General features: G+C 42.9%; 2 protein-coding genes and 1 long non-coding RNA gene across 5 annotated transcripts in view; 2 read left to right on the top strand and 1 right to left on the bottom strand.

The window, feature by feature from the left end:
• The first annotated feature begins 1,864 nt into the window (after window positions 1–1,864).
• si:ch1073-145m9.1 (CDP-diacylglycerol--glycerol-3-phosphate 3-phosphatidyltransferase) lies at window positions 1,865–8,373 on the top strand. 2 transcript variants are annotated; one of them, XM_024258087.2, is made up of 6 exons: window positions 1,865–2,123; window positions 3,784–3,879; window positions 6,915–7,027; window positions 7,231–7,354; window positions 7,420–7,577; window positions 7,650–8,373. In XM_024258087.2, the coding sequence occupies exons 1-6, from the start codon at window positions 2,018–2,020 to the stop codon at window positions 7,713–7,715; spliced, it is 663 nt and encodes a 220-aa protein (XP_024113855.1). In that variant the 5' UTR covers window positions 1,865–2,017; the 3' UTR covers window positions 7,716–8,373. The 2 variants fall into 2 exon arrangements, with proteins under 2 accessions (XP_024113855.1, XP_024113856.1); XM_024258088.2 differs by having other exon boundaries at window positions 1,868–2,057.
• Window positions 2,139–3,653, top strand: LOC118599103. Its single transcript, XR_004948392.1, has 2 exons — window positions 2,139–2,850; window positions 2,921–3,653. It is a non-coding gene; the product is annotated as an uncharacterized LOC118599103 (long non-coding RNA).
• Window positions 8,374–8,570: 197 nt separating the features above from the next.
• Window positions 8,571–25,825, bottom strand: part of appbp2 (amyloid beta precursor protein (cytoplasmic tail) binding protein 2) — a gene marked incomplete at its 5' end in the record, with an annotated part of 17,611 nt that continues 356 nt past the window's right edge. The window contains 13 exon segments of one of the 2 annotated variants that reach the window (XM_036213401.1): window positions 8,571–9,046; window positions 9,165–9,266; window positions 15,491–15,656; window positions 16,248–16,438; window positions 16,513–16,598; window positions 17,065–17,189; window positions 17,266–17,371; window positions 17,455–17,522; window positions 17,658–17,747; window positions 17,823–17,991; window positions 18,079–18,202; window positions 18,309–18,460; window positions 20,453–20,541. In XM_036213401.1, coding sequence (XP_036069294.1) covers window positions 8,820–9,046; window positions 9,165–9,266; window positions 15,491–15,656; window positions 16,248–16,438; window positions 16,513–16,598; window positions 17,065–17,189; window positions 17,266–17,371; window positions 17,455–17,522; window positions 17,658–17,747; window positions 17,823–17,991; window positions 18,079–18,202; window positions 18,309–18,460; window positions 20,453–20,541 — 1,695 coding nt within the window. 2 annotated transcript variants of the gene reach the window in all.

Here is a 25,825-nt window from a genome sequence, read left to right on the forward strand (position 1 = left end):
GAATTCTCATCACTATTGTGGAGGGAAACAAGAAAAGAAGGTTGTTTTTACTTTGTCTGATAGTTTTGGAAGTATTTAAAAAAAGAGAAAAAAACATTCATAAAAACTGATTAGTTAGAAGTATTTTTTTTTTTTAATCATTCATTAATGATAGTAAATGTAGACTGTTTTGACGAGATATACGTTCAACTTGAGCAAATTGATTAATTATGCTTCCCACTTATATAAAAAATGTACACTAGATTGTGGAGGGACTGTACATCAATACAGACTAATTTTTTTACCTTTTTGGATGCTAGTGTGCCGCAGGATTTTTTTCATGGAAAAAGTGTACCTTGGCTCAAAAAAGGTTGAAAAACACTGATCTAAAGCAAATATTTTTCATGATGTTTTTGAAGAAAGTAACATCTTATTATAACTGTATTTGCTATCCCCCTGGTATGTAGTGTTTCTTTTTTTGTTCCATGTCTTAAGTTCTGAAAATAACGTTTTTAAAATAACTAAATAAATAACCCATTGGGCTACCCGATCACCCAGCTGCCGCAAATCAAATGTAAAACTCTCAACTCGCGCGAGTAATAAAGTTTAAGAAAAAAAAATCTGCGCAAAAAGGAAGTGACGTAATACATAAGCGCATGATTAGGGCGTGGTTGGGGAAAGGGGATCGGGTAATGACATGGAGGAGATAATGCACTTCCATTGGGGGACCTCATAGCTCGATAAGTCCACTATTTTTACAGTCAACGTGTAGTGTCTAACAAGTGTACGTAGTCTTTGCCAAAAGAGAGGCAGTATATGTTGTGTGGCAAATAAGCTGCTAGAAAAAAGCCCGGATGTCACAGAATACATAACTGCTGCTTTCTTGTGCAGAAGTTCTCTCTGAGATGGCACAGACAACCACAAAAAACATTAAAAACATTTTTACAAAGAAAGAGAGCAGATATAAAATGCCATGGAAAAAAGAAGAAAACTGAAAAGAAGGAAGTGCCTTTAGGCAAAAAGTAATCCATTTTATTGACCCACAAGTCTACGCATCCTGAGTCCTATACTAACAGTGAGTCAGTATACTTTTCTTTTTATAAACTATCAATATATGATCAAATTTCAAATTTAATCTAAATGAGCTAGAATACTTCCTACGCTAAACATGGTCTACCATATATCAAATAAACCTAAAGTGTAGGCCTATACTATTTGCTAAGGCGGATGACTAGTATTAGCTTCATAATTCTAACATCCTACATTGTAGTGTAGTGTAAAGGGTAACCAAACAAGGAATTTGGAGGCTGACTCCACCCACAGCCAAAATTTGAAAATCCGGTGTGAGGGATGGGGCTGGGAGACAGGACTGTTATCATTACTGGAGCGGTGTGAAACAACCCACAAGTGCGTCAGCCCTGAGCTTTTTTTGTGTGTATTAAAATTTCCCAAGAGCCTTCCAGTCACTTCCGATGCTTTTAGCGTCCTTTTTCAACTAGCCAAGATGGAGGGACAACAGCAGTGGCAAACAGATCAAGTCAAAAGGCCAGCTCCATATCTCTCAGGATCCCAGTTTGCTGTTTGCCTTTGGTTCGTGGACCTAGATCCCATTTAGATTTTGGCCCTATGAACGAAAAAGTTTGGGCACCCCTGCTTAAGGACTACAGATGAAAAAAAGCCTACACTAATTCTGGCACATTAATGTGCTCTGTCCCTGAGAAATAAACCAATAAATGAAATGGAAAAAAAGCCCCATTTTCAGAGGTCCCTAAATCAAAAAGTTGATTTAGGGTTGATTTACATGCTTACTTCTTTGCACGTTTTAAACCTGTTTTATAAATGTCACTTCTGTTTAGCGCCAAGACAAACCGGAAGTCCCCTCTGGGCGGGATGTTGTTGTCTACGTCATTCCGTGTTGCTAGCTCTCGCGGCTTTGGGGATCCACGCACAGGTGTGATGCAGCGGCACATCAAGGGCGCGGGGCTCCACAGGTAAACCCCCTCTGATCACGAGCCCAGGTGAAGTTGGAGTTCTCCTGATGACCCTGAAGGTTCTGCTCTACTGGCCCAATATCATCGGTGAGAGCACGCCTGTCTACACGGAGTCTGCTCCTCTTCTGACCCGCGGCTCAGGCGGAGCTCCGAGTGTGTGAGCCCAGGGGATTTGATGAGCCGGCATGTATGCCAAGCGAAATGCATCATAAACCACCAGGAAAAAACGAAGAAAATTACGGCGTTTTAGCCACCAAAACCACCATTTGTTATGCACCTTTTAAAAATGGCATGTAATTGACGCTGAGTGGTATGGCAAGCCAAAGGGGCTAATAATCGCCAGGTAAAGCGCCGTAAAAAATGACGTATTGGCCATGAAAAACGCAACTTTTTCCTTACCCTTTAATTTCTGGATAATCTTGGTTGGAACGTTTTAGATATTGATGCCAAACAATTTAATTTCGATTTCTGAGTTTAGATAGAAAGTACAGTTGAGCGCTAAAAGCAGTCTGGTAACACAAGAAAAGTTGCATGTGGAACCTAAGGTTGGGTACCGAAGTTCAGTTCCAAGTAGGAACCGTTATGATTTTCGCGGTTCTACCGAAACCGAAAGAAGCTGCTGCAAACGGTGTCAGTGGTTAGTTTCATTGAACATCTGTTGGTCTTTGTACATGTCAATCACTTCTACTCTCTTCAGTACTTTGAAGTTCTAGCCAATCCCATTGCCTTTCCTGCAATAGTGGGCGGTCTCATATAAAACCATTGACTGGGTGAGCACACGAACACGCGCAGCGCTCGAGTGTCTGGCTGCATTTCACAAAAGATCAATTTGGCAGGTCGCTGCGTTGCATCAACCAATCAGGAACTCAGCTTTGGACAGGTAATGTTTTCAGTGACCCGATCAGGGGGTAAAATACTAATCTAATACCAGCGTTTTTGTCCTGTCACAGCGCGGTGGTTCTCTGGCTGGAGGCTCCCGGACTACAGCGGCGCTCACGAGCTCCACCGACCGCGAGAGAGACAACCGCTGAGGGGAGCGGGGAGCGCGGGCAGCCAGCTCGGGTCTCCTGAACTGTGATATTTTATTTATTTTCATTGAGACTAGGGCTGTGGATCATTGCTAAGGTGGCAATCCAATTCGATTCACAAATCGAACCACGACACAGAAACAGCGGAAGCGACTGTAATTCCAACACACCTCCCCGAGTAAGATTAAAACCCTGTAACCCCTCAGACAAGCTCAGGATCACATGTTTAACAGGTCCCGAGCTGCAAATTCGCTATGCAGCGAAAGAGGGGAGGACCGCCACTTTGTGGCTGGGAGGTTGTGGAGCTCTGATTTAATGGGAACAGCCAGCACGTCAAAAAACGACACTCAAAACGTCACTTTTTGATGGAGGTCTTGACAACCGCTTTTGCACTGGAACACCCCCCACCCCCGGGGCCGTAAGGTTGGGGACCACTGCTGTAGATTGCGGCTGTGACCTAGAAGTTGATGCTAGGCCACACTCCCTTCTGTGACAGTCATGAACGGTGTTATAGAGGCTTGGTTTTGAATACGCTTGAACAGCATACTGGATGCGCGGTTTTGAACTCGATAAAATGCTGCTTTATTCACCCATCTTGGTAGAAGACAAAATGGCATGAACTAGGTGCTACTTTAAAAAAACAAAACAAAAAAAACGGCGTCTGTGAAGGTCAAAATGATGTTGTTTACAGCGTTTTTCCTTGTGTTTCATGGTACTTTTTGCTTGCCATAGACTGGCAGATTGTGTATAGGTCCAGTGGTTATGATGGCTGATCTGTGTTCCAGGATACCTCAGGATCAGTCTGGTGTTTGCTGCCTGTTCAGTCTACGGGACACCGGTGGCGTTCCTCTGGCTGTACTTGGTGTCCGCCGCCCTCGATGGTAACTTTGACCCTCACTGTTCTATTTTTATGTGTTCATACCATAGACTGTAAAAAACAATGGACAGAGCGAGCACTGAGGTCCCCCATTGGAAATGCATTACTTCCTCTCCTCGCGAAAGTAGGCCGCCGCTTTCACCGTCAATTCCTGAAACGGATACCGCCATTTGCAAACAATCTTTAGCGATTGGTCTGAGTCATAGTTGAGTCATGGAATCTACAGGAAGTAATGTCGCCAATCAGGAGTGAGATTATTGCAACCGTCTGCCTCTTTCCACGCCTCGACCACGAGACCGCGGGATGTAAACAGCTTCTACTTTAATAACGGCGGCTCGGGAGAACTGTACAAGTCATTGTTCAACCCTTTGAGGGAGAACCATTCCAACATTTGATTCTGTCAGCGGTCCTTTGGGATTTATTGACATTTATTCCTTTTTGTCGAGATAAAAGGAGCATTTGGGTGACGCCGCTGGAGAAATGCGCGTGTCCCCCTTCGCGGGCCGCAGCTTTTCAGTTGTCATTCGCGGCCAGGTTATAGTCTGATCAGATGCACGTGAGAAACGCGTTCAGCTGTATTTAAAATAAATAAACATCCTAACAAGTGAACAGCTGGATCTTTTTTTTTGTTTGAAGATACGACCAGGTCCAAGTTTGTCTCGCGGTCCTCAGACGGCTGCGTCTAATTCAGGCTGAAGCTGGAAAATTCCGGCGAAGCTTAAACTTTGGTTGGTGATTTTATGCGCATATATGCAACTTATAATTTATAAGCTACAATCAAAACAGTGAAATAAAGAAAAACGAACGTTAAAGAAAAAAGTCCAAAGCACATAACTTCAGAGTGAAATCTATTTCTACAGAGTAAATCCTCATCTAAAAATGTCGACAGCATGCTCCTCTTGTTGTTTTAAACTGCTGCATCGGTACATTCCATTGAGGAAAACAACAGTAACATTGTTGAATTGTAAAGTAGGTGTTAAAAGGTCTTCACGGACCCATTGATGAAGTCTGCTCCCATTGGCTACCCGTCATCTGTCAATCAAACCCCCCAGACGAACAACGTCAGACCCACAAACGCTTATTGAGCCATCTGATTGGTCAATTTATAACTCTAATTACTTGTGATAATGGAAAAAAATCTTTAAAAAAAATTAGGATTAGAAAAAAGAAGTTAGCTCGTACTTTATGAATCATTTCAATAAAATTTACATATTAATGATTTAGTTTTCAAGGAGGCTTCTTTATATTATATTATATTATATTATATGTTTATATCCTGATAGTCAGTCACACATTTTGTACATAATCCTAAGCCTAAGAGCCAATATACTGATCAGCAGTGGTGTGCAGGATTTATTTTCACTTTGAGAGACTTTCTCTGCACTTTTACCTGTAAAAAATAAAATACATTTTCAGTTTTCACAGTAGTGAACATCCCAGCTTAGAGTTAGCTTGTGAAAAGCTTGTCTGCTGTCTGATTTTCAAAGAAGCTGCCAGAGTTCTAACCAGTAATACTGACCATGTATATCAATGCGGCTCAGAAGTCCTTAAACTGGACTCAGCAACATAGAATTGATGTCAACTTTATTTAAATAATTTTTCTGATGACAGAAGACATGTATTAAGAAAATTAAGCTTAAAATTGCATTTTTGAGTATTTCTTTATCCAAATATTTGTAAAACAGGAGCAGAAAAATGATGCTTGTAGATGTTAAGATATTTGGGGAGAGTGTAAACCAGCGGTCTACAACCTGCAGCTCCAGATCCACATGTGTCTCTTTCATCTCTCCATGGTGGCTCCTTGGTCCAACATGAAATAAGTCATGGAGACTGCTGATCCAGCCATGTCGACCGTCAGAGTCAGCAGCTCCTGATAATGGCTGTCTAACCAAAACTACTTTAAGAAAACAAATAAACAAAGCCTGAAAACTAAGACTACCAAGATCCAACCCCAAACTAAAATAACAAAACCCAGCAGTGTAAGACTGCTGAGGACAAAGAGGGGAAAAAGAACAACAACAAAAAAAAAGAAACATAAAACAGCTTTTTTTTTAAAGTATTACTTAATTAGTATTTATTTAATTCAGATTAGTTACATTTATAAATTGATGTCTGAGGTTCACATAGATGATAAACTATGTAGGTTTTTACATCCTGTTGTTTGCTCAACTCTACATCCAGAATGAACAGATTTTATATGCAACGCAAAACTTTGGTAAAACGTTTGATCTTTTATGAGTTAAAACATATTATCTTATGCTGCACAACAGTGGTTACTAGCTGTCCAAAGCTGCATTGAGATGATCCTGTTTGGCACAGAGTGTCTCATTCTGAAAATTAATTATTTGAGCTTTTGTCAAAAAAATCACATTTTCAGAGATGCGAGGTTCTTTTTATATTTTTGTTTGTGCCAAAAATAGACACAATTCATATTTATTATTTAATAAAAAGGTCATGAATGCAAATCCAAATTTCTTCAAGGCTAAAGTGAGACTATGCTGTTCCTTCTAGGTTTTATCAGTAGAAAAGGAGCCCAAATGGCTCTTTTACTGTTAAAGGTTGCCTACCCCTGGTGTAAACAAATAGATGATCGGAAGTAGGGTAGGTATTACTCTGTTCTAGAAAACTATACACGTTCTTTGCTTTGGGCTAAAAACATCACAATCATAATTAGATCACTGGGAACACTTTAGCAAAAGCTCAGAAAATGATCGGACTGTAATGGAAAGGTTGAATATTTGTCGTAGCTCCTGACATACAAACCGAGAAGGGCTGAGATCTGCAGTCATCTGGTAGAACTTTCTGGTGGGTTTTTTTTTAACGTTTTCCACTAACTTAATTTTAGACTTTTGGTTTGTGTTTTTATTCCCTCTAATAATATTATAATTCATTTAAATATTTTACTAGCAGTAATTTAAGCATCTGTGTGAAGTCCCCTGAACGTCAGTGTGTTTGAACAGGTTAAAGCTGCTTTGCCTGAACGTCCACCACAGCCTTTCATGGTTGCAGGTGTAACCTTCAGGTGTGCTCTACCTGCAGGAGTGGATGGCTGGCTGGCACGCAGGCTGAGACAGAGGTCCAGGTTTGGGGCCTGGCTGGACGTTGTGGTGGACAACCTAAGCAGAGGCATGCTCTGGAGCCGACTGTTTGAGGTCTGACTGATGATGATGAAGAAGCAGTCACATGTTGCAAGGGGTGTTTAAAACAACAACAAAACTGTTTCAATGATCCTCAAACAAACTCTCAGCAAAACGTTGTTTTATTGAAATGAGCGCATTTACTGTTTTTACTGGGAAACCTTTAGAGAAACAGACTGTTGTTGATTGTGCAGTATTCCGATTTTTCTGTGCTGCAGTGGGGTTGGCTGGTGTCTGCTATGGAGTGGTGTGCGTTTGTGTGTAACCACAGCAGCAGAGGGGAGCAGTGGAAGGCCAGCTTCGACAGCAGCCCCCGCCTCATTCGGGCCATCATGGCGAACGGTAAGACGCGGTCCGTGCTCGGTCAGCTGAGGCGTCCGGCTATGAAGCAGCCTCTCTGCTCGCAGGTTTCTACACTCCTCTGGGCCTGTGGGTGGTGAGCGGGCTGCACCTCCTCCCCGTGTGGCTGTATGCGTGTCAGGAGGCCATAGACCTGCCTCTGTGGATCCAGGGGACGGGGGCTGTGGTCCTTACCACGGGGCGTCTCTTGGCTTTGTCCGCTGAGGTAGCAGCAGGTCAGATGTCATTTCCCTCTGCTAGTATTGGTGACTAACCGAGCCCTCCTGTGTGTGTGCAGATGTGGTGCATCTGGACGCACATTGAGTACCTGACCAGTGATGATCCCGAGGAGAAACGCTCCTGAAAGACTCTGCAAATCAAGCCTTTGCTGCACACATGCTGCAGGTTAGAACGACCAGGAAGTTCACCTCTGCTGCTCCTCAGGCCAAAGACGTTTGCAGGAGAGTCCTGGGAAAGCTTCACTGCACAGGAGAAGCAGCTTTGACTTTCTCCAAAGGTCAAAGCTGGGACACATTAACCAGGCAAAGCTTTATCAGCTGAAAATTCTTTTATTACATTTATGCTTATTTATTTGAGTTTTTTACACTCAAGATCATCAGTTTTGAAATGGTCCTGTCTGTTGTTTCATGCATTTTTCATAGGGTAGAAAAAAGTATCAGTGATGATCTGAAAGATTAGCCTCCCATATTGCAATCAAAACTTCAGACATTTGATTTTATTTGTAGTTTGTTTTTTCTTTTCTAAAGATTTACAAATCAATCCCCCTATTTCAGTTTTTAACCCCGATAACTGATCATTTCTCAGTGACCTCAGCAGCTCAGAGCTGATGGTGGTTTGTCATCTGTCCTGTTTAGACATGTTTCTGTTTGGCAGCTAAAGTTCTGGAGATCTGAAAGCTGCAGCTGCTAATTCCTATTCAACAGCAACAAAAACTTCAGGAAAGAATTAACTGTGAAACTGCTTTGATTTTGGGTTTCAAATAAAGATTTGTGGGAACGTCATTTGTTTTGGTGTAAATCGGAAACTTTAACTTGGTCATTCAAGTTTGGGTGTAAATGCCAACAAAGAAGTTGCTTTTGTTTAGAAGAAAATTTTGTCAGTTTTCCACTCTGAATGAAAAGTGCAGTGAAACTAAATGAGTCATTCTTTTGTGTAAAACCTAAATGAGCTACTTTTGTAAATCCCATGAAGACAGAGGTGTCGTGGTTAACAACATCCATTTTAATGTTTTTGCATGTAACAGTGAAGCATTAGGAGAACAGTGAAAACACACCATCATTACATGGTTTGAAGCAGATCGGACAGCCTCCTCTGGCTGCAGCTCCAGCTTTCCCTTTCAGGTCTGTCAGGACGTTTGACAGCCAGGAGGCCACGTTGCTGCCCTCCAGCACACGGGTGGTTGTGGTTTTTGTTAAATCTAGGCCTAACAAAAAAAAAAGTTGCATCCTCACTTTTGGACACAATACTTCATTGGAGCTTTTTTCATTTCACTGTCAAAGTTGGTGGAGAGCAGATCTGAGCAGAATGGTGGCTGCTCACAGCTGGCTCCAGAACAGTCCGGAGGGAAGTCCTGTTGAGCGGCAGAAGGGTTGAAGGATTCACATTGAAGTGCAGGAGCAGTGCTGTGGAAACATCCGGAGGGCTCCCGCTGCACCAAAGGCATTCCTTGTTTTCCTTCATTTGGAAACAAAACATTGAGCTCTGTGTTCAAGGCATCGCCACATTGTTCCCTTTTGCAATAATAATGCCAGCATTTGCCATCAGCCTGCACTGTGACTGTCCAAACTCTCACCTGTCCTCTCACTGCAGGCAGGTGTGGTCACTCTAGCTCCTGTGCATGTCCCGGTTCCAGCATCATGACCCCTCACTCGACCACTCCTGTCCTTCACAGGCTCTGACACAAACAGTAAATCTCCTCAAAACCGGTTCTCACTTTAAAGACAGGTCTAGTTTGGATATAGAAAGCTCTAAAAAGCTTCAAGGTCCAGTGCTTTTCTTCAGTCCCTCCTCCTCTTCAGACCGTCAGAACATTTAAGAGAACAAGTTTCCACTCCAAACTGGTTCATTCAATAAGCAGATATGAGCCATTCAGACGTTATAATTAGGTGGTTTAAGAAAGATCTTTAATAGTATTTTGGGGTTTAAAATATATAATTATCTGAACTAATTTCTAAAAATTTAAAGAAAAAGGCCTTCATTCCTGAAAGAAAGATCCCAGATATTCCCCTCTCACACAGGACATGTCACAGTTTGACCACCAGAGGTCACTGAACAGCTGGAACATACTCTGTTAGGGGAGAAACTTTTTAATTGGATCAAAACGTAAAGATTTATTGTTAAAAGTATGTCACATCAACAACTAATGCTCAAATGAATCCACTATACAAGGTCAGATTATTTTATAACTAGAATTGTAACGATGAATCGATTTATCCACAGACTGTATGTAAAATAACTGGACTGAGCGAGCCCCCCTACTTCCGTGTTCCATATAGGAAGTACCACTGGGTTGCAAAAAGGCCAAAGTCCCATTGACTTACATTGGGAAACAGACAGTTATTTCTCAGTCATTTTATATGTCAGAATAATCATTCTTCCTCTGCTGCTTTCTGATTAACTTCTTTTTTCTAATCCTAATTTTTTTTTAAGATTTTTTTCCATTATCACAAGTTATTAGAGTTATAAATTGACCAATCAGATGGCTCAATAAGCGTTTGTGGGTCTGACGTCGAACGTCTGGGGGGTTTGATTGACAGATGACGGGTAGCCAATGGGAGCAGACTTCATCAATGGGTCCGTGAAGACCTTTTAACACCTACTTTACAATTCAACAATGTACCAATCATTGTCCTACTGTTGTTTTCCTCAATGGAATGTACCGATGCAGCAGTTTAAAACAACAAGAGGAGCATGCTGTCGACATTTTTAGATGAGGATTTACTCTGTAGAAATAGATTTCACTCTGAGGTTATGTGCTTTGGACTTTTTTGTTTGTTTAACGTTCGTTTTTCTTTATTTCACTGTTTTGATTGTAGCTTATAAATTATAAGTTGCATATATGCGCATAAAATCACCAACCAAAGTTTCATCTTCGCTGCACTTTTCCAGCTTCAGCCTGAATTAGACGCAGCCGTCTGAGGAGCGCGAGACAAACTTGAAAGGACCTGGTCGTATTTTCAAACAGAAAAAAGATCCAGCTGTTCACTTGTTAGGATGGTTATTTATTTTAAATACCGCTGAAAGCACTTCTCACGTGCATCTGATCAGACTAACGTGGCCGCATGTAAAGAGACGAGTTGCGGCGCGGGCGCGAGGGGGACACGCGCCGGTCTGCAGCGGCGTCACCCAAATGCTCCTTTTATCTCGACAAAAAGGAATAAATGTAAGTAAATCCCAAAGGACCGCTGACAGAATCAAATGTTGGAATGGTTCTCCCTCAAAGGCTTCAACAATGACTTGTATAATCAGCCCAGTCTCAGTAAAATGCGTACATATGCCACGATTTGGGAAATACCGTGTATAATATACGCCAAAACCGGTTTTTGCGTGCATATAATACGCGCGGTCCTAAACGTGTTAAAATGTGTTTTCCACGTTTGACACGTCCCCTGGTGGAGGCGTGAGCATCACAGACAGCCCCACAAACGAACAATTTGCTTTTCTAACCCTAACCATAACCGTAATCCTAACCTTAACCGTGAACGACGTCATTTAGAAAAGAGCCGGAGGATTTCTGACCACGTGATCAAAGCGAAACCTAAAAAGCCATTCTCCCGAGCCGCCGTTATTGAAGCTGTTTACATCCGCGGTCTCGTGGTCGAGGCGTGGAAAGAGGCAGACGGTTGCAATAAACTCACTCCAGATTGGCGACAGTACTTCCTGTAGATTCCATGACTCAGCTATGACTCAGACCAATCGCTGAAGATTGTTTGCAAATGGCGGTATCCGTTTCAGGAATTGACGGTGAAAGCGGCGGCCTACTTTCGCGAGGAGAGGAAGTAATGCATTTCCAATGGGGGACCTCATTGCTCGCTCTGTCCATTATTTTTACAGTCAATGGATTTATCCAACCAGACACTCAATCAAATCAACCTTTACCATTATGTAACTGCTTCAAAGTCAAATTGATTAATTATATTGATCTTGGATGTCAGGTCATTTAAAATGAACCGATATGGACTATAAATCGTATCAGGAACCACGAATTATGATCTAACTCGAATCATTGTTGAAGTGAATCGTTCACGTCAGCTTACAGCTAGTGCTGGGCGATATGACGATACGCATCATGTGGGCGGTAGGAAAGCATCTATCGGGCCATTTCTCTGTCGTTTTTGTTTTATTGCTTAACTTTTGTACATAAATGTGGTTTCCTGCCTCAGGTGGAGGAGTTTAAATATCTTGGGGTCTTGTTCACGAGTGATGGAAGATCTGAGCGTGAGATCGACACGTGGATTGGAGCTGCGTCCGCTATTATGCGGTCGCTGCACCGGTCCGTTGTGGTGAAAAGAGAGCTGAGCCATAAAGCAAAGCTCTCAATTTACCGGTCGATCTTCGTTCCAGTACTCACCTATGGTCATGAACTTTGGGTCGTGACCGAAAGAACGAGATCCCGACTACAAGTGGCTGAAATGAGTTTCCTCCAGAGAGTGGCTGGGCGCTCCCTTAGAGATAGGGGGAGGAGCTCAGTCACCCGGAGAGAGCTCGGAGTAGAGCCGCTTCTCCTCCGCATCGAGAGGAGCCAGTTGAGGTGGCTCGGGCATCTGATCCGGATGCCGCCTGGACGCCTCCCTGGAGAGGTGTTACAGGCATGTCCCACTGGGCGTAGGCCCTGGGGAAGACCCAGGACACGCTGGAGAGACTATGTTTCTCGGCTGGCCTGGGAACGCCTCGGGGTCCCCCCAGAGGAGCTGGAGGAAGTGGCCGGGGAGAGGGAAGTCTGGGCATCTTTGCTTAGACTGCTGCCCCCGCGACCCGGTCCTGAAAGCAGATGGATGGATGGATGTGTTTTCCTACTAAAAACCTTATAACTCATGTACTTAAAAAATGTTTCTCATTTGCAACTATTCAGTTACATGTTACTGGAAAAAATAAAGTCAGAATAGTAACCCACGACCTTTTTTGTCATTTTTTTTCAGAGAATAACTGAAAATATACTTTATTTTGGTATATCATGATATCGTCCAGCACTACTTCCAACGCTTCAGTGTTCAAGAGAACATCTGTTTTTCAGGGTTTTATTTTTGAAATGTGTCCAATCTTTAATATCTGACCTTTTTTACAGTATGTTAAACCCTCTGAAAGGCCCCACTGCTTCACAGATCACACCTGTGACAGGTGGTCACCAGAGAAGAACTGCTTGCATTGGGTCTCCTGTCTGATCATTTTTCTGGAGTTTTCTTTGTGTGTATCTTTCCTCCTTCAAGCAGGAATCATGGCAGCTGCCTGCAAATCGCCACGGGGCTCTGAGGTGAGACAGCTGGTAAGTTCTGGACAGAGGAGGGTGAGGGGGAATGAAACGCTGGGACTTTGCTTTAATGCAGATTCTGAGAGCACAAAACGGAAAGGCCCTATGCCCAGAAACACACCCACACACACCCACACAGTACTGGTCCCCACTGTAGTGCCATAAGGGTAGTTTATTAAGCACTTGTCAGCATGGGTCTGTCTACCTGCAGGGTCGTGTAAGGCGGGGCCCCCAGACATCTGTGAGACTGATGGGCACGCACACACACGTATACACACACACACAATAAGCGAGTAAAGGGAGCGTTGTACGTGTAGCACCTTGTTTTCTGCACTCACGCTCAGGCTTCCTGACTGTTCAACAGTTCGGTCCGTCAGGACACAGAAACAAAGGCCCACATCAACATTACACCTCTGCATATAAAATATTGGCATTTAAATGATCTTGTCAATACTGAACAGGGAAAAAAAGAAAAGAGTTGAAAATGAGCCCTCTGAAGCCTGTTCAGTGTGCAACAACAAACCTGGTTTAACATTCCTCTGCAAGCACCTCAAAGCACGAGTTCAATGACATCCGTGTCAACTTATAAAAAGGAAAAACGAGAAGCCTTCAAATGAAACTGAAGTGTACAATCTTTCTATGATTTCACTGTACAGGTCAGACGTGCAGCAGAGTCCCTCACAGAAGCTCCCTGGACCTCCTCCACTTCACCAAAATCCAGGCCTTGCTGCTAAATCAAAAAGCTTGTGGTTCCAGAAGAAAAAGGCGTGTGAGACAGAGTGGAAGTCACATCTTCACAGGATGTTCAGGCTCTCCTTCACTCTCCTCACATCAGAGTTCAGGCTCAGGAGAGGAGCAGCAGCTCGCTTCTTCACTGCACTCCAGGCTGGGAATGAGGAAGCTGATGAAGTGACGTGTTTCTGTGAGAGCCGTGGAAAAGCCGGCCAGCCGCTGATGCCTGAATGTACCGTATGTTCAAACTAACTGTGTGCAACTGCTGCGTCACATTTGGGTTTCCTCCCAGGATCCCACCTGGTCTTTTCCTCTCTTCTTTCCCCGTCAGGAAAAAGAACACCACATTCACACCGGCGCGGGGGGGTCAGCCAAGACAGGGCCGGGTGGGGCCCAAGCTCTGGGCCAGCAGGAATGCCTGCACCACCTCCTGCGTCTGCTGGGGGGTTGTGTTGACATCCTCCAGAGCGTCGGCGACGGCAAACTGTCGGTCCCTCAGCCGGTTCCAGTTGGACAGTACGTTGTGGTACTCAAAGACCTTCTCAAAGTTTCCCACAGAGTTGTAGAGTTTGATCAGGCCCCTGTAGTCATACTCCAGCCCACTGTAGCCTTCCCCAAACAGCTTCTTACCTGTGTTCAGGGGAAAGCACCAGTTACTGGGAGTTTACTGCCTTTTACATGTAAAGAATTTGCTTTGCTAACAAAGTCAGGCTCTAAATCAGGGGTGTCAAATTCAATCACACAAGGGGCCAAAATCCAAAACACACCTTAGGTTGCGGGCCGAACAGGATAAACATTTATTAAACACTCTAAAACTACATTTTTAAAACTTTAAAACTGTAGCTTTTTAACATAGTTATGATCTAGATATATAGCATTAGCTGTGATAATACTAGTGTCACTGGTGTAAGAGGAATTTGACAGTTAAGGATTCTAGTGCTGATAGCTGAAAAAAAGCTGATAGCCCGTTAACATATTAGCTAAATGCCAAAATAGCCTAAAAAACTAATGAAAAAAAGCCTAAATTAGCCAAAACAGCCAGCATGTAGCTGAAATATTAACTGAGCCCCAAAATAGCCTGAAAAATCTCAGTAAATGCCAAAATAGTCTAAAAAGCTAGCAGAATGCTAATTTTTAAAACTTTACAACCATAACTTTTTAACATGATTATGAATAATAAAAAAGCAGGAATATTATTACAGAATAAATCAACTTAAACCTTAAATAACTTTCAATATTTTACTCTTCATAAAAATATATTTTGTCAGAATTTTACAAGTTAGAAATGAGCACAAGATAACATCGGGTCATTAATAACAATAATAAAATAAAATGATCTGGAGGGCCGGATAGAATTACCTGGAGGGCCGGATCCGGCCCCCGGGCCTTGACGTGTGGTTAAACTATCAGCATTTCTTCTCATGTCATAGGAACATTAAGACACTCCTGATGCAGCACACTTCACCAACAAACATTCAACCAGATCTGCCTCATTAAGGTGCATTCACACTGAACGTGGATCGCGTGGTGGAGGCGGTCAGTTTCAATATTAAGTCAATGGTGAGGCAATCTGAAGTCCAGCGGTGCAATTTGAGTGACAGGCGCGAATAGGGCAGTGCAGCCAAAATGTAAATATCTGATGTTTGACAGGTCGCCGCGTCGCATCTGCCAATCAGGAACTCAGCTTTGGGTATTTGATGTTTTCAGTGACTTGATCACCGGGTAGAATATGAATCCAATTTGTCCTGAACATCCATATTTTTCAATGCAATCAAGCTCAGGAACGCATTTTTTGACAGGTGACGAGCAGTGAAGTTGTCGCACAACGAAAGAGGGGCGGTTCACGCAAATTTGTTGCACAATTCGGGTTCGGTGTGAATGCACCTTTACACAGTGAGAGAGTGAGAGCCCGGACTGACCGATAGCGATGGAGCGCAGGTAGAGCCTCTCTGCATCCTCGTATTGGTTCATGTCGTAGTTGTACAGGGAGGCCAGGTGACCCACGGACAGAGCCACCTCGTAGTCTTCGTGGCCCAGCAGCTGCTCCTTGATCTTGATGGCTTTGATGTGCATCTCTTCTGCTTCCTGGTTACACAAACACACAGCTTTTCTCCTGTTTTATGCCCACCAGTAGAAAGTCTTCTGCACACCAACTCTGATATGACTGGGTTTGTTCACAGGGGTGAAGCTCAGCTTTTAATAAGGAAGAAAAAGCGCTGACTCGGAGCTCTGTCGTGGTTAATCCCACTCACAGAGCAGATGGATGAGGTGTGGATCACAAACGTCAGACTGGCTCAGGATAAGGCTAAACCATTCATTTGGTCTGCCTTGTGATGTTTGGGGTAGCTACAATGCCAAACAGTATTATTCTAATATTGTCTAGCTTGTTTTTCAGTTTTGATGGTGCTCCCTCCAGCTGTTATTTGTTAGCAGTTATCTGCTTCAAATGCATCATTTTACAGCAATCTTTAGGACTGTTGATGGTTCCTTAATGGCACCCTCTGGTTCCAACAGACAAATAGATATTCCTGGTGTGTCTGTGTTGACCCAGCTCCTGTTTCCTTCTTGCCGTTTTTTTTGGGTCATTCCTTTAGACTTCATCAAGTTGAGATCCATCATTTTCAGATTTACAGTTTAAAACCAAACAATATCTTGTGTTCCTGTGTGTGTGAGTACCTTAAACTTCCTCATGGACTGGTAAAGACGCCCAAGGTTTCCATAGTGTTTGGCGGTCTGGACGTTAAACTCTCCAAAGGCTTTTTTGGCCAGCTGCAGTGACGAGAGGTGCAGGTCATGAGCCTCTTGCAGGAGGCGCTCTTCGGTTTCCTTGTTGTGGCAGTCGATGGCGATTTCCTCCAGAATGAGGGCTGGTGGACACAAACGTCACTCGTGAACAGGGGCGTGTGCCGGCAGCAGCCTGCCCACAGGGAGCTGGCCTCACCTTTGACTCTCTTGGAGGACGCCAGCAGGAGATGGTCTTCAGGCAGAATATGAGTTATGATGTCTATGGCACGTTCTGCATGGAATCTGACAAAAACACACAACCTCACATGACTCCTTTCACTTCTCGACTCCCCAAAGGGGAGTTGGGAAACATTTGAAACTGCTGAAGTGAACACTAAGACACTGAGCCACTCTCTTCCTTCAACTCTACGTTAAACAAACACTTCCAAGAACGGGGAGTGTTCCTCCAATGAACTTGTTTGCCGTCTCATGTGGAGCAAAGGGAAATGAAGACTGACGAGGAAAAACTGGGTTAGAAACAGATCAGAGCCAGCTCAGAGCCAGTCAGACAAAGGAGATGAGCTGGAGGAACAGCTGTCCCACCAGTTCCACAAACCTTCACCACTCAACCCCCAACAGACTGATTTAGATGTCAAGTTTCCAATTTAAAACCAATATTCTTTGGCAATAGAAAAAACGTTTTTCACTAAGTCATCAACTACGTTTCTGTTCCGGTGACAGCAGGAATCCTCAGCAGGTTTGGACTCACAGAGCATTGTCAAATTTCCCAGAGCTGTACTGGTGGACATAAGAGGAGTAGGCCAGGTCTTCGTGGGCTGTGGCAACGTGGATGTTCTTCCCTCCAAACACAGACTGTCGAATGTCTAGGGCCGTCTGCAATAAATAGCAAGCGGCTCCAGTTAAACACGGCTCATTCAGGACAGAAGAGCTTCTTTTGCTGAGCACTTACCTGGTAGATTGCCACTGACTGACATATGTTATCTACGTTTAGCAGGTAAAATCCATAATCTAACAGAGTGTCGGAGTACTTGGGATGCTTGTGTCCAAAATGTTCTCTGTAAGACACAAATGGGAGACTGAGGGAGCAGCACAGGGACAGCGCAGTGCTGTTGAGACTTCATTCCACACAGCAGGTTACCTTGCTAGAAAGACAGCATGTTTGATCAGCTGCTCTGCCTTTCTGAACTCCCTCTTCACCACGCAGGCCTGCAGAGAAGACACAGAAGAGCTGTGGGGCACTGAAATCTAGAGTTTGAAGATTTCTACAATCAGCCTCAGAATTTTCTCTGAACCGTCTGCTGCTGGATTTAGTTTTTCAAGAGTAACACCTTTAAATTGTACCTTTGAGGCCTGTCGTAGAACATCGACGACTACTTTTACAGGCAGCCCTGGAGTGATTTCCTTCATAGCCTCTATACACCAGCGGTACGCCTGTGAGACAAGGACAGCACAGTCATCAACATGCGTCCACGGACTGAAGGCTCTGCACCCGGCCAGCAGATGTACCTCATCGTAGTGGCTTTTGGCGAAGAGCAAGGCACAGAGCTCGCCGTACAGCGCTGCCTTGTTGGCCTGATGGCCATGTTTGGCTAGTTTGTCCATGTAAGACTGGGCGAGCTTGAAGGTCTCCTCCCCCAGATGGTACTTACAGTTTCCATTACGGACATGAAGCAGCCTGATCGGATGGAACCAGTCAAAAAAACAATTAGACAACACAGTAAAGAGCAGCAAACCCCTTCAAGACGTGAAGGTAAGAACTGACCTGACGCAGCATTCCACAGCCCGGAAACAGTGCAGGACCTCGCAGTGGAGCGTACACAGCTGTAGGCACGACAGGAACACCTTTTCTGCATCTCCATACCAGCCGGCGTCAGACAGGAAGCCACCTGAACACAGGAGATCACAGCTGCTAACAGGAGCAGGGAGCTGAAATGATCCCCCCGCAGCCTTCACCTCCATTCTTTTCAGGCCCAACTTGCATTATGAACCTACCCAGCACGAAGCCGAACTGGATGGCCTTCTCTTTGACGTGAGCATCAGACTCTGCGATGTAGGAGCAGCGGCGGCTGAAGGAGTTGGCTAAAACGGAGGCCACTTTCACCCCATGGTCCATCAGGGCTTGAAAGCAGTGGTGCAGGAGATGTCTGCAACCAGAGTAAAGTTTACCCATGAACACTTCTGACCACATGGAAACGACAACAGTCCCACATAAAGCGCTTTCTTCATCTGCAACTGAAAGGAAAAAGAAAACCTGCAAACGTTGAAAGAACTACATTTCTGCACAGGCAGCCGGCACCAGACCATTTTAAACATCTGTCCTGGGACTACACATGAATAATAGCCTCTACACTAATTCTGGCTCATGGCAGTTATGCTTTTGATGTGCTCTGTCCCTGAGAAATAAACCAATAAATAAATAAATAAATAAGTCAATGACCATTAGAGTCTATATTAAATGTTATTAAACAAACATAAATATAACAGTAGTTTTTCCAAACTAAAAACCTTCAAGCGTTCCACAATATTTGAAGTGAAAATGATCATTTGTTGAATTTTCTGCATTAGGAGGTCATATTGACTGAAATCTAAAGTTATTCCATCAAAAACATCTTCAGAGGTCAAGTTCCATTTGAACATAAGACTCTTATGTGTAGCAGCTTCACAATTCTTGCATCCATTGAACTTTTTGGAGAGTTTCTGCAGGCAAAAAATCTCTGTGTGAATCAGTGAAAAAGCTGATTCCCTGAAGAGAAAAGCTGAAAGGTGAACGAGAACAGCTACTGTCAGTACTATAGTGAGGAGTCAAGCAGCGTGATACACACCGTCCTTTAGCTGCCTGTGAATGAGTTGAATAAAAGTTGACTTATTTGACCGTTTTTTTCTTTTGTTTTTTGCTTGATGTGCGGTACGGTCTGAAAAATACTTTACTTTTCAAAATTAAAAACAGTTTATTCTTCTTCAGCCACATGTGGCTCCGGAGGCTGAGGTTGCAGACTCCTGATCTACAGCAGAAGTGCAGTTTTAAAGATGTGCTTTAATATGACCAGAAAAACCCTGTCAGATTAAATGTACGGTTCTACTATGGGATTACTTGAAAGAAGCTCATTCTGCATGAGCAGTCTGAATGTTTTCATTACAGTTAGCATAGCAGCAGACTAAACTCATGCCTTTTCCCGATGGCAGCAGGATCCAGGTGAGCTTACAGAGTCTGTTTCTTACAGCAACAACAGGCGAGTCATTTACTGAAAAACCCTCCAAAACACACCAGAGGGAGTTACATGGACACAAACACAAAGGTAAACTTGCTGTCTACACAACAGCTGAACTGTTTAGGACGGCTTCTTTTCTCTGAGCATAACATGACATTGATCTTTCCTCTTTCTGAATACATGATAAATGTGCTGCTAGCAGTTACAACAACAACAGAACCGGCCACACAGAAGGCTTACAGTGGGTCTAATTGAGTGCAACCACAGGCTTTTCACTAGCGTTGGTGTGCTCTTCGTGAACACTAACTGGACAGATGTCTGTGTTCTGAAGGACAGACATGTTTCTTCACCTGCAGCTGTGGGACCGGAGTCAGAGCTTTCCTTACATCTTTTGAGGACATCATGTGATTGGTAAGAAACTTTTATATGATGCTCCTTAAAGGCCCACTCCATTGAAAATGTTTTGGTGTGTTTAACATAATCTTCTAATCATTCTTGCACTGGTAATGTCAGGATTTTTGATATTGCCTGAAAACAGCCTAATCAAAATTAAAGACAACTGAGATCAAAAGATGATCAGAGTTGGACTTTAGTGCAGAAAGCAGAATGTGTCCATGTGTTTGCATAAACTCTGATCAACACAATCCAACAGGTGAGGTCATCGAGCTCACTGACATCCTAAGACAAAGCGCCTCATCCTCCGTCTTGAACCACAATGCGGCTCTCTGCATCATTGTTGGAATGTTCAGCACATCCTCGGGAAGGATGGGAGAACTTCTGCACAAATGTTTTCTATGAAGGTCTGAGGATCCGTTTGTCTCTGTCACATCAGGACTAAACATGCTTCTGTTCATTAGCAGCGTTCTCCTAACATAAGAGCTGCTGCCAAAGACAAAGGAGCACTTGTGCTAAAAGTTGTGTTCTTACCTTTTGTCGGACGCCCGCAGCACTTTAGCAAACACCTCCAGCTCACAGAACTCTCCTCCCAGCTGGCAGAGGCGGCCCTGCTGGTACAGCTGAGACAAACACACAGAAGGCAAAGGTGAGGCGTCAGGGACAGACGTGCACTAACACCGTCGAAATCTCAATGATGAGTCTACAGAGTGGAGGTAGACCAGCTCAGGCTGCAGGTGCTCTGTCGCCGTGCACGTCTCTTGTTTTAAAACTGTCGGGCTCCGAGCTTTGCCGCCCGCTCTTCGCTTGTTTGGACATAAATATTTGCTGATGTCTGGCCTGTCATCAAAGTGCAGTGAGCTGGAAGTTTATCAGAGCCTGTGCTAGTCAAAGCTGCAGCTGCAGGGTCAGCCTCAGACTGACAGCTGCTCTGCTCTTTAACCTTAAAAAATACAATCAGATCACCAATTATCTCTGAAATGCTGAGGACATCTGCCAGGAGCAGACACTATTGTGTCATCTTAAAAAGGAAACCGATTTCTGTACAAACGCTGCTTTCTGCTGGTTTGTTTTCACCTCAGATGGGTCTCTGTCTTTGCTGAGTTTGCCGTGTTTGTGTAGGTGGCCTCAGCACAAAAAAGCAACAGGTGGTCAAAGATTTGGAGAAAACATGAATGTCAGTGTGTAGAAGGCGAGCTGGATAGAAATGTGAACTTCCCGGGACTTCACATGGACAGCACATTTCCTGCTGTCGTGTATCTGGTTGTGGGGCATAAAATCATCAGGCAGTAGTCACACATCACTCAGCAAATAATGTACTATGAACATAAATCTGGACCGTGACACTAAGATGTACCACACACCAAATCCTAATCTGATCCCGGGCTGTGGGACCTGAAACGTCAGGATACTCAAAGTCTCTGCTGAACGCAGCGTCCAGAACAAACACGGAGCAGCCTGCTGACAGAGACTTCCAAAGTACGGTTCTACATGTATCATTAATGACTGGACACGCTCTGGGAGGGGTTCTGTGTCAGCTTGGTGTTTTTAACATGTTCTAGAGGCATTTTTATGATGATAGAGCACATATAGCAGGAAAAGTAAGATTAAAACTGCATTTCTGAGTATTTCTTTTAGTGCAGTCATGTGATTTTGTGATTAATTAATCATGACCCGCATAGAATTAATTTAATTTATCTATTCTTATTCTCAATTATTTTTAACCAAATAACTTCTGTAAAAAGCCTAATTTTAGACCTTTTTTATTTAAAGTGTAGTAGCTTTATCTCTTAATAGATGTGTAGTTGTGGGCTTGTTTGCATTAGTACTGATGATAACTACAAAGTCACACAGTGATGATGTCACAGCAGCAACGTACAGACACCATGACGCACTGGGAGTAATGTAACAGGCGTTTTCAGCAGAGTTCAAATAAAACTTTGGTTTTTATATTTGAGAACACATCAACAGTAGTGGATTAAAAATAAGATTAATGCAATTAAACTAAATAACTCACTGATTTGTCTGTAAATATACAGTGTGATTAATGTGACAATTTGACATCCCTAATTTCTTTCTCCAGATCACAGAGAATCAGGAGGACACAAAAAATGCTGTTTGAAAGAGTTTGTCGGCCAAAGTCTCCATGCTCCTCTCCATTTTCATACATCCCCCAGCAGACAAATAGATCCATGAACGTCTTTGTTTTCCTTGTCTGAACTGGAATCTGGATCAGAACAGGATAGCTCCATAAGCACCGCTTATGTTAGCTTGTGAGGGGCCGTTAGCTACAGGGAGAGAGTGTAAACAAATGGAAGATGGGATGATGATAGTGTGTTTTTTATTATTTTGGCAAAAAACTGTAGAGTCCTCATTAAAAGATCACAGAGAACGTTTCGACAATAGTTCAAAAGATGACTGGAGTGGGACTTGAAGTCACACGCATGGACTGTATATAGAGAACTGGACCAAGTAAGTGTGATATCACCCATAGAAAATGCCTTACTTCTGGCCCCAGAGAAATGAAGACAATTCAGTCTGAATTTTCAACAAAATGGACGTGTCCATGTTGGAGCCAGACAACAGTGACTGCTTCAAGTTGGTCTGAGTAACGTTTCTATGGCAACTACTGTCACCAATCATGATTAATCTTGTTGCAAGTCCACACCCCATCTACTCAAAGTGGCTCAGGAGAATCTGTCAATGAAACGTTGGTGGTGGGGCCAGCGGGCACCACATGCTTTTACTGAGGAATCTGATTGGTTAGTTTATAACTTAAATAACTGAAGAACAAGAAAGAAAAATCATGAAAACACATTATAATTATCAAGAAGATGTTAAGAAAACAGCATCAGAGCAAAAATGCTTATTCTGACCAACAGAAAGACTGAGTAACAGCTGTTTATTTCTCTATAGAAGTCTAGGGGATTTTGGCTTCTTGGAGCCAGCTGGTACTTCCTGTTTGGAATGCGAGGGGGGAAGGATCACTCAGTCCAGTTTTCTTATACAGTGAATGGTCCCACAGGTGAACTTTCTAGAGATGGCACATTTATAAATACATGTTAAAAAGTCAGATAAATCTAACAATGTGATGAAGGAAAACATCTCTGTTGACCCGACCTGCTGCTCTGACACTGAACACACTGAGGTCTGTTGAAGAACATGCTGAGACAATTTGAGACGTTGTGAACTTTGCACTCTGAACGCCGATGCCTTCTCCTTCCTCAGAGCATGACATCATGGGAGTGACTCAGCAAAAGACTGACTCATTTTTATTATTCTGTAATGAAGAACCTTAAAGCAGACAGAAAGTCAATTCTACTCAAATTGAGCAGCAGGAGGAGCTGAACACAGACATGAGGTTTTCTGCACCACACTGATTATTTATATATGTCTGAACCTGTGCTGAAGAATGTAGTTTCATAAACAAAGAAAGTGACATATACTGTAAATACAATTCTACATATTAGCATCAGACCTGATGCAAACGTGGAATACAGGAAATCCTTGACTTTGGACTGAAACAGGCTGATGGATGGCAAACGCTTGCTTTGAAAGTGCAGAGGTCAAAAGCAATGTCTCACCTGTCTGCAGACTAAACTGCAAACATTCTGTCTTTTCTGCTGTGATGTCTGCTCTGTGCCCCAAAGGTATTATTTTCATCTGTGTTTGATATCTTTATTGTCATGCAGCTTTAATAAAAACTTTAAGTTTTTATTTCTACATTTCATAAACTGCTGTTTCAAATCCATCTTTAAACAAAATCACCTTCAACTATTTGGAAACTATTGACAGACAGCAAATCATTCTTGAGAGAGAGACTTAAAAGAACATTTTAGGTATCTCAATCCTAATTGAATCTCCTTTTCAACTCAACAATTAGAGGTAGAAGTTATAACCACCAGCTGATATACATCCAGTGTGACTCATTTGCTCGGCGAGATTTTTTTGTGCGTTTTTCCTTGACTTATTTTCCACTTCATGTCAGCAAATCTACATCAGAAACAAAACAAGCGGAGCAGCTGCAGTTCAGGATGGAGAGCGTCTGCCGGCCTCAGCCAAAAGCTTTGGTCAGGCTCAGCCAAGTCAACATACTAACTGCTTTTGTATGTGTACTGGTATGTTAGGACCAGTCTGGTTTCATCAATGGTGCAGCTTAAATATCTCACAAGTGCTCAGAATGGTTCTGAATGAGGTTCATGACGATCTATAAAAATAGCTATGAAAAGGCATAAAGAAAGGGAGAAGCTTGTAGCTGTGACATAGGTGCTACAGAGCCACAGGCTCCCCGCTCTGCTTCATTCTGATGCTTCCACTTGTAGATCCATGAACGTCTTTGTTTTCCTAGTCGGAGCTGGAATCTGGATCAGAATTGGATAACTCCAAATTTTGTTTGCCGCCCTTTTCGTAGCACTGCTTATGTTAGCTTGTGGTTATGGGGGATGTAAGCTACAGGGAGAGAGTGAAAACAAATGGAAGATGGGAAGCAGGGTCAGGCCTCCTCCATGTCAGCAGTCCCCCACACAAATCAGAAGTGAAATTCTAATAAACTTCTGCTGCACTGCAGAAAATATGTCCTTTTTTTTATTTAGATAAAAACTACATACTTCTCAATAAAAGACCACAGGGAACACTTTGAGAATAGATCAAAAGCTGATCGTAGTGGAATTTTTAAAACATTCCTATAAAATATAATTACAAAATTGCAGGTGGCTTTCTCACAAGTGTCAAGATTGTGAAGTAACGCATAACTAGGGGTCATGCTATGAGCTGGTTCTGGGGCCTCAGCTTATCCTGTTGTTACACTGCAATAGAGCTGCTGCAATTCATCAACTAATCGGGCAACGACTAACTTAATAGTCAATTAGTTGTTTATTTATAATATACGGAGTCAGAGTGTAGAAAAGTTGAACAAAAAAAATGCACGTTTTCATTATTTGAGTCAATGAGACCAAAACTTTATCTTTAGTGAAAAATAGTTCCATGTTTCAGATGCCAACCTCATTAGAGAGATCAGGAATATACTTTCCATCAAACTCATTTTGACAGGTGACCTTTGACCCTATATACCCTTTTAATATATATATATCTTGAGAGGGTGGATCACCTGCCAAAACGAGTTTGATGGATGGTGTAGGGTCAAAGGTCACCTGTCAAAACGAGTTCGATGGAAAGTATATTCCTTCTCTCTCTCTCTCATTTGATCTTATTTTAATACCAGAAACTAATGAAGGAAAGAAGCTGCAGGATTCATTAAGAGTTTTAAAAACTACCATCTTAATGGTCTTTATTTGTAGTTAGTTTAAAGCTAATGATGGTTATGATTTGTGTTTTACATTAACTTTGTGCATGACCCGATTAGTCGACTAATCGGCAAAAATAATCAGTGAGTAGTCGACTATTAAAATAATAGTTTGTGGCAGCACTAAACTGCAATAAACCCAAACAGCTCTAAAGTGCTTGATAATCCACATGAGCTTTTACTCACTCCTTACTCTTTGTGGATGCATGTTCCAGTCATTAAATTGCATCTTTTCCTGAAATTCTTCATACTTGTGTGTATTGTAACCCTCTCCTACAAGTGGCTCCTTTCACTGGTTTAACTGGAGTTCTCATTTGAATGACTTGTGTCAGAAGGACTTCTAAAAATATGTCTTCATATAAATAAATGAAATAGAAAGCATTAGGCTAGCCTTAAAGTTATAAAAGAGACTACATTACATTTGAATGTAGATGTGAGGATTTCGGTCTGTGTCTAGCTTATGGGACTCTGGCATATCAGCTGTTGTGAATTGGTGAGTTTACCAGTGTAGTTCAGTCAGTAAATGTCTGTTTCTGCCGGGATCTAATAATATCCTGAATTAAGTGAAGTATCACAAAAATCCTTCAAACGACTGACCCCCCCCC

The sequence above is a fragment of the Oryzias melastigma genome, linkage group LG9 (assembly GCF_002922805.2).
Source record: "Oryzias melastigma strain HK-1 linkage group LG9, ASM292280v2, whole genome shotgun sequence".
NCBI classification, from domain to species: Eukaryota; Metazoa; Chordata; class Actinopteri; order Beloniformes; family Adrianichthyidae; genus Oryzias; species Oryzias melastigma.